At 27.3% G+C, this 9,319-nt stretch overlaps 2 protein-coding genes across 7 annotated transcripts in view; one reads left to right on the top strand and one right to left on the bottom strand.

Annotated features, from left to right (window-relative positions):
* The window catches only part of DNAlig3 (DNA ligase 3), a 77,192-nt gene that overhangs the window by 9,270 nt on the left and 58,603 nt on the right, over positions 1-9,319 (top strand). The window contains exon 1 of one of the 5 annotated variants that reach the window (XM_085489351.1): positions 5,547-5,656. The exons of the other annotated variants lie outside the window; for them this stretch is intronic. The gene's annotated coding sequence lies outside the window, so the exon portion shown is untranslated. Of the gene's footprint in view, positions 1-5,546; positions 5,657-9,319 lie in introns of those variants that run through there. 5 annotated transcript variants of the gene reach the window in all.
* Positions 1-9,319, bottom strand: part of LOC114931643 (uncharacterized) — a 31,529-nt gene that overhangs the window by 5,610 nt on the left and 16,600 nt on the right. The window contains exons 1-3 of one of the 2 annotated variants that reach the window (XM_029303771.2): positions 6,935-6,995; positions 4,362-4,555; positions 2,709-2,973 (exon numbers count right to left, since the gene is read on the bottom strand). In XM_029303771.2, the coding sequence (XP_029159604.1) occupies positions 2,709-2,973; positions 4,362-4,535 (439 nt within the window). In that variant the 5' untranslated portion in view covers positions 4,536-4,555; positions 6,935-6,995. Of the gene's footprint in view, positions 1-2,708; positions 2,974-4,361; positions 4,556-6,934; positions 6,996-9,319 lie in introns of those variants that run through there. The other variant, XM_029303770.2, reaches the window with a different exon arrangement.

Below are 9,319 nucleotides of genomic sequence, written 5' to 3'. Positions count from 1 at the left end.
CACAATTAAAGTATTAATATTAACAAATCGCGCTAGCTTATAATTTCAGGTAATAAACAATTTGTATAGCCAATAAATAGATTTATAGTCGAATCTAACCTCATTTTTCGATCGATAACACGAAACTATTTCGACAGCCTCTTAATGCTATTAATAATGATTAAATAATTACAGATATTACATCGTATAAAAATGAATACAGATACATCCAATAAATATGTCCTTTTAATAATATATTTTCTAGTCCATTTTGAAAATGATATTTCTTCAGTGAGAATATCAAAGCATTGATAACTTTTGTACATCGAAAAAATTTAATTAATTCAAATTAATTTAATGAATTTGATTAAATATTTTATTTCAATACTGCTTTATAAATAATTTATTTGAAATTAATAATATTGATTTGATGTGAAAAATATTTATTTGATACAAGAAAAGCCTTTTCAAAACAGATAAATATTTATTTATTTCAAATGATTTATAAGGCAGTATTGAAATAAAATATTTATTAATTTAATAATTTTTTTAGTGTATAAATTAAACTTTATGGATTTTGAAGATTTTTTTTAACAAAACTTTTTTTCAATTTTTCTCATTCTTAGGTAAAATTTATTTTAATAGTGATTTAATTTATTGTAAAAAAATTATAAAGATTTAATTAATTATAAAGGAAAAATATAAATAATTGCCCTCGACATTTTTGCTAAGGAAAAGTCAACTCTAAATTCGCCAGAAAATCTAAACGATGTTTTTAGAACACCTTATTTATAGAAATAAATTTATGTAATCTCTTGATTATTTCGACGCTATCAATCGCTAAAATTACATGAGCATTTAATTTTAGAGAAATTGCCTAAAATTCTTTCGAGTGCAATTAACTAACGCAGATTTCACAAATAAAGATGAAATAAAGAAATTAAATATAAAAAACCATTTAAAAAATAAAGAAATAAAATTGTGGAAAAAAATTCGAAAAAATTTTAAAATAATGTGCGATATTCCAGAGATGGGTTTCTGAACCGTTCCAAGAATCAATCAGACACATTTAATGCGTCACTTGCCAATTGCTCCAATCAATTGTCATCGATAACGATCGCCTTCGAACAGTCGCAGATTCGTACACGCGTGTCCGAGAAGTTATTCGTATAAGATTACAGTAAATATATGATCGATAGAAAGAGAGAGGATCATTTTTTTCTCTTTCCAAATGTCCCGCAAAATTGCTGAAGAAACGGAAGGAAGGAGGATTCTGTGTGAAAAAATTTTCTTAAATGTATGTGATTAAATTTTTTTCATCCTTAGTTAGGGATCCGGTAATTAAGTAAACCCAGTAAAAGACGAGAACGGCTGGCTTTTTATTTTAACGACTGAGGATTTTACGCGGAAATCCGTGAAATATCTCGAATATATGAATATTAATTAAAAACTCGTGTCAGAGGATATTTTAATTTTTTTTATGCAAAAGATCGTCGTTATGCACAAGCTCGATTGCAATTGAGATTATGATCGATGATTTCAGGTTGACCAATCAAAGCAAAGCAGGCATTTCTAATCTGTATTGCAATAATAGGTATTATTTAATCCTTCTATTTTTTTATCTTAATTAAAATGTTGATGCGCATTTTGCACTCATCTACTTGTTTATTTTTAAGAAACTTGCAAACTTGCATATATTATATGTGCAAAAAGGATTATTATAAATAAATCCTAAATTTATTATTTTTTTTAGAAGAGGGAGGGATATTTTTCTATTTTTCTCAGCGAGATGTCTCGAGGGACAAACTCTCGTTTCACGTAGAATTTGAAACAATATAAATGGCGATATTCTTCTCTCTCGGAGGAAATCGACGAGAAAAAATATTTTGGGGAGGGAAAGACAGGCGATATAAAATAAAAAAAATTGTTAACTTGACTAAACCTTTCGACTAAATTACTATTTTGTTAATTACACAAACATATATTATTATACTATTTAAATAAAATATATGTTTCATTAGATTTAATATTTAATTTAAATTAATTTATATTTTATATTTAATTGGGATATTACTATATGTGTATAAATTATATACAGGGTGTCCCATTTTAATGTCTCACACCAAATAAGTTTTTTTATTTTTGATTGTAGAAAAAAATGTTTCAGGACAAAAGTTGTATGATTTCGAGGAGGACATAAGGTGGTGCCATTAGTTTGACCTTGAATAGTTGCTTGAGGGTCATGTGAAGGTCACCTTTAATTTCTTAAATGGAACCACCTACTTTTCATTACAAATTCTTGTAGCTGACATCGAGAGCTTTCCAAAACACTATAATGAAACATTTTTAGCACTCAAATACTTTTCGAGTTGACAAGATCTCCTCACTTCAAGGTGACCTTTACATGCATGACCTTCAAGCAACTATTCAAGATCAAACTAATGCATCACCTTATGTCCTCCTCGAAATCACACAATTTTTGTCTGAAACAATTTTCCTACAATCAAAAATAAAAAAAACTTATTTAGGGTGGGACATTAAAATGGGACACTCTGTATTATATTTAATTTAAATATTTAAAATGTAATATTTAATTTAAATTAAATATTTATATTTTAGTTATATTTACTTTAAATATTTGTATATACATATATTCAATTAACAAAACATAACATTTAGTCGCTCAATTTAGATGGAGCAACCGAATATTTTTTTAGTATAATACTCACAACTAACTGCATTTACGCCGTGTCGTTTGCTGGGGTGCTGCTCGTGGTGAATCATAGCGGCCGGAATCGGCAGCGGTTCCGAATCCTCGAAGGGATAATCCGGGGGATGGGCCGCGTTCGCGCGCTCTCGCGCCTTCGCCTCCAGCATCGCCTGGATCCCGATCTGCTCGTCGGTGATCTCTCGCTCGTCCGCGATCTCCTGCTCGATGTGCGCGTCCACGCGGTGCTTCTTCTCCGCCAGGATCCTCAGGCGATTCATCAACGCCTGAAGGCGACGCGAGAAATTCGTATATAGAGATAAGCGTAATTTTATTCACTTTTTTTCTTATTTTTATTTTTATCAACAATCAGCGATGAGACTGCGCGCTAAGATAATCGGAAAAAAGTATCTTCGGAGACGATAAAGTGAGTTTATCTGTTTTATTAGCTTCTTTTCATCCTCGCGCTCGTTATTAACATATTTTAGAGTTGTGTGACATATTTACAGCATTGCACTTGTTAATACGATATTGTAATATTGCGTTATTAATATTGATCAGGGTTGGGTAAGTTAATGATTTTTTAAAACTAAGTTAAGTTAAAGTTAGTTGCTTATTTAATTAATTTAGTTGAGATTACATTTTAACTGAAGTTAAATCAAAATCATTAATTTTTAAAAACATTTATTTATATTAAATTAGAATTTTGTTTGTTAATTCTTTTAAAATTTATAAGAACAAATAATAAAGAAATTTTGATTTTTAAATAGAAATATATTTTTTGGTAATTACAGTTGATGACAAATGAATATAAAAATTAATAATACTTTAATTTTAAAATAATATGTTTATAACTTATAAAAAAAGACCGTAATGATATTTAGAGATAAAAAAAATTAAATTTGGAAAAAAAATTAATAAGTTTAAGGTCAAAAATAACTAGTTGAAGTTAAAAATTAATAAATTTTAAATTAACTAAGTTAAGTTAAAAATTATTAACATTTTACTCTTTTTTAAATTTTGAACTAATTAATTAATTAATTAATTACTATTACTCAACCCTGACATTTATATACCAATAAATTGTGATTAGCTGCCTTCAGATTAACGAACAGATTTTGAATAATCTAAGAGTTTATATAATATATTATATTTATTAATATATCGTTTATATACAGGGTGTTTCTAAATAAGTGCGAAAAATTATATCCCTCCCTGAGGAGTCACATTTCTTCAAAAGGAGAGGTGAAAATTAGGTTTTTATTTTTTTCTAGGAAAGGATTGATTTTACGAAAAAATAAAAGAAATAAAAAAATTTCTAAAGAAATCAAATTTTCTAATGCATATTTTTAGAAACTGACATTCCGATCGGCTAAAAAGTTCTAATAAAAACTTGACTAGGGGTTGTTAGTTTCATCCCCTTACAACGATGTAGGAAGATCAAAAAAATATTAATAAATATCCTTTTTACTAATAGAAAATATCCACCAAATTTCCTTCTTTTAACTCGTCCAAAATTTAAGAAAAAAACTTAAAAATCAAATATTCAAAGAAGGATATATAAGGAAAAGTATATTTTAATGAAAAATTATTAATTTCCGACAAAGAATCATTTCCTACAATTTTTCGCACTTATTTAGAAACACTCTGTATTGCACATTTGTACTGTACTCACAGAATTTTCCACGTCGTCCACAAAATTATCGCTGTAGATGAAGCCCGGTGGTAGAGGCTCGGGTTGGGCGATCGCGAGGACCTTGCTGTTCGTGGCACAGGACGACAGGACGAACACCGCCAGCAGGAAGAAGCTTGTCCTAGCGGCGGCTCGTCGACTAACCCTTTCCGTCATTCCCTCGTATCTCGTGCTCTCTGAAAAAAATAGAAAGATTTTATGCGGTGATATAAAATAGGGATTAAGATTTTCAAATAAGACACTTGTCTGAATTAATGAAAATATTACTCGATTAAATCAGCGACAAGATTTCAGATGATTTTCATCGAAATATTAGTTTCACGTTGAAAAAATGTGTTAACCTGACTAAATCTTTGTGTATTAAATATTATTTTGTTAATTGAACTTATACAAATATTTAAATTAAATGTAACGTAATTTAAATCTAACAAAACGTATATTTGACTTAAATACTAATATATGTTTAATTAACAAAATAGTAATTTAATTCAAGTTAGTAAATCATATCAAGTTAACAAATTTGCTTTCAGTGCACTAATTGTTCTCGGTGTAATTTTATTTGCAATATACTTATTAATTGAAATTACATTATTATCAGTGATTAAACATTGATTTCTTATGACATCTTATTTAAAACAGTTTTTAAAACTTGCAATAAATGCATATCTTATTGGAGATTATTTAAAGTATTTTATCATTGTAAAAATAAAAAAAAATGATTTCTGTCAACAGTTTTTTTAAAATGGATTTTTCGTACGTTTATCTCAACTGTAATATATATATATATATATATATATATATATATATATATATATATATTATAATGTATACTATAATATATACAATAATATACATTATATACTATAATATATTAAATACATAATATACATATATAATATAATAATAGTTGTAATATATAATATATAAATATGATATATGACATATAATATATAATATTAAAATTATATATACATATATTATTTAATACATTATATACTATAATAATAATACATATAAGGAAATAATGAAATATCTACATCGAGAGATTAAAAAGGCGAGATTACTGATCGAAGAAAGCAAGGAAATGTCGTTTCAAAAAATCGTAAGCGCAAAATTATGTACGTGAGAGGTACAAATGTAATAGTTGACTTTTTTCTTAAATTTGCGAATCAAGAAGACGAGAGCTACAAGAGCACAAAAGGCGAGATTCGCGATTCACATGATGCCGGTCCCCGAGGGTCATCGCGGATTATCCTTTCGCCGATAGGACGTTATCGGTATGGCGAACATATGTATATGTGTGTGCGGTGCGTATATCACGTGATAAGGAATAAAATCGTCTCGGAAAGAGGCGAGGGATCCGACGAAATTGTCGCGAGCGAAATTGCGCGATATCGAGTCACGTCTTAATAATGATAACAATAATAGCGATAATACATGCGCGATTAAGCATCGCGCGTCACGATTTAGATATAATAATAATAATATTATTATTTATAATAATACTAATAATAATAACAATATTATTATTATTAATACTATAATAATAATAATAATATTATTAATACTAATAATAATAATAATAATATTATTATTATTAATACTAATAATATTATATAATAATAATATTATTATTAATAATAATAAAATTATTATTAATAATAATATTAATAATAATAATAATAAAAATAAAAATAATAAAAATAATAATAATTGCAGATCGCGTGAGCTCTATGTCAAATCTCTTTGAAAGCCGTTTAACGATTATTTATAGATTCTAAATCGATCTCGTTATTAATCTCAATGTGAGCTCGTTGATGAACATCGCGACGCGTTTGCCCCTCCGTCGCAAACAAAATGATTAGAAATCAATTCGCTCGCGTTTCGACGCACAAGCCCATGTTTCAAAGATTATTGGGCACATTTGGCAGAAATAATCGGTAATTTTCTTTGATTTTTTTAGGTTGATTTAAAAATGAAAAAGGGGAGAAAATAAGATTTTGTTCGTTCAGAATTTTGCGCGATCAATTAACGAAGAAGGAAAAAGGGCGGAAACGATTGAATCAGCTGATCGGTGACACTTGTTGACAGCTCCTTTTTTCCCGATTTTATATGCAATAATTTCAAATTTTTTTATTAATACTAATAATATTATTATTATTAATACTAATAATGGATAGGGTGTACGAAGAGAGGAAAATAAAAATTCTATTTTATTTGTCGAGAATTTTACACGATTATTTAATAAAGAAGAAGAAACGACTGAATCAGCTGATCGGTGACACTCGTTGACAGCTGTCATTTTCCCCCGAGAATTTTACGCAATAATTTCGAATTTTTTCGGTTATAATGTACGAAAAAAGGGTGAAAGAGAGGAAAACAAAAATTCTATTCGTCTTGAACTTTTAGAAGAACGAAAAAGCGAAAAACGGCGCTTCTGACTGAATCAGCTGATCGGTGACACTCGTTGACAGCTGTCATTTTCCCCCGAGAATTTTACAAGAATTTCGAATTTTTTCCGGATAGTGCACGATATTCGCGAGAGTGTAACTTACGCTGGTTCGGGAGATCGCGCTCGATTACGTCGACGGGACGACACGCGGTGGCGGAATGAGTCGCGAAGGGCTGTTGCACCCTCTATTATACCCGCGCGTCGGTTATCCCGCTTCGTCCACCCCCGTATATATCCTCGCCACCCACTCTCGAGAAACACATCGCTACCCACACCTGTCCTAGGTGCGACGAGACGAAGAGGAAGGCAGTTTCTCCGCTTGATCCCTTTTTGAGTCCTTTTCCGTACTCTTCGCTCGATGAAACGCGCGAAAGCCGTCGTTAAAGTTATTACCGCACACTCCGAAAATACTTACATCAAAATATTTTTAACATTTTTTTATTATCGAATCAGAGATGTAATATTTTTAATGTTTTTAATGGTTTTAAAAAATAATTTTTTTTTTTTTTTTAATTAAATACTATTCATTTTTTGTTTTGCATTATTTATTGTATGCTATTTATATGGACGAGATTTGATGTAAGATGGCTCGATTTATCGAGAATGAAAATAGTCATACGAGTCATTTCCTCCCTCTTCTTTTCATCTTATCAAGATTTTTTTTGCTCCTCCGGTATTTTATTTATCTATTAAAGTATTTTAGTAAATAAAATTATTCAGTGCAGATTATTTTGGTTACTCTATATATATTTTTATATGTATACATTTTTGTATATACATTTTTAAATAACTACAATAATTTTTTTTGTTTTTTTTAAATTTTTTAAATTATATTTTTATATTATAATATATATTTTTTATATTATATATATGCATACAATATATATATATATAACATTTTATATATTTTTTATATTTATATATATTATTGTTATAGATTACATGTTTGTGTTTCACTTTATACATTTAATATAAACATTTTTTATATTTTTATAATCACAATCGAGGTTTTTTTCAAATGAAAGAAAATATTTCAAATTAATTGATAGAAGAAACTGACGTATGCAATTTTGTTTCACTCTTCAAGTATATATATATAAATATGTAAACAACAATCAATTTTAATCTCTCTAGAGATATTGATGCAGTGCAATTGTGTACGTTTAGCTTTAATGTATGAAGTCCTTTTACAAAGTATAGTTAATCTCAATCAGAGATGTGCAATATTTGAAATAGATGCATTTCAGATGGAATTAAATGTAAAATGCCTATTTTGTATTTTAAATAATTTTTTTAAAAACTTACAGTTTTATTTAAGTAATTTTTATTATCCATTTTCTATGTCAAATCTATTTTTCTCGCAAATTAAAAAACAATTGAGATATGTATTTTGTACAATGCGATGATGCAATCACGCCTTCATTCTGCTTGTATTTTTAATTATGAAAGAAAATAAGACATCTTCTTTTTAAAAAACTTATTTTTCTGAAAGTATATCTACTATCTAAAAATTATTGTAATCATTTTACAAGAATAATCGACTGAATGTCTGTAAATGTATAGACAAAATTTTTAATTCCAAATTGGAATTTATAATTTCATGTATAATTGTTCATGTAATTCAATTTTTATAATTCACACAAGTTAAATAATAAAAGAAATTAAAATTTGAATATAAAAATAATAGTATAGTTAATAATAGTTTAATAATAGTAAGAGAGGGATATAAATAATAAAGAATAAGTATATAAATAAATAAAATAAATATATAAATATTAAACAAAAATATTTTTATTTCAAAAAACCATTTTAAAAATATATCTATTTTTTATTTCGTATTTTAAATGTTTATGAAGAAAACATTTTGCATTTTATTACTTTGCACATCTATGATTTCAATAATATTACATACATGTATACAGGATTTTTCTCAAAGATTTCAAAATAGTTTCTAATTTTTTGTTTTATTTAATAATAAATCTATTTTTTTGAATAAATATAATTGAGAAATAAATAAAATAACTTTTTTTATTTTAAGAAAATTCTCGGAAGAGGTTAATTTATTATTGTGTCGAATAACTATTTCAAAATATTCAAAGGACATCGTTGTTTTTTTCGCTACCAATTCGTGCTGTCCATTTTGTTTCCCCGTGGGTGTTTTTATTTATGAATGTTAAATCTGTGTCATATATGATACGTTCTCACCCATATCTCCTTGTGTGACTGGAAAATAGTTTCCATTTACACATATATTATACGGCTACACACGTCCCTTTAGTTGACTTATATTTTTATATTTTATTCTATTAATTTATTTATATTTTTATATTCTATTCTATTACTTCATTTTTTATTATTAATTTTATTTTTTGTAGAAATAAGTAGCTTTTCATTCATTTGTAACACATGTACAAAACTAAAAAAATTATTTTTTACATTTGTTCATTATTATTAATTTTTATTTTATTTCTCATAATTTAAGAATTTT

The sequence above is a fragment of the Nylanderia fulva genome, unplaced genomic scaffold (assembly GCF_048542155.1).
Source record: "Nylanderia fulva isolate GAGA-0341 unplaced genomic scaffold, ASM4854215v1 Scaffold80, whole genome shotgun sequence".
NCBI lineage: Eukaryota > Metazoa > Arthropoda > Insecta > Hymenoptera > Formicidae > Nylanderia > Nylanderia fulva.
The sequence above is the reverse complement of the archived record's forward strand: the minus strand, read 5'-3'. Positions and strand labels throughout refer to the sequence as shown.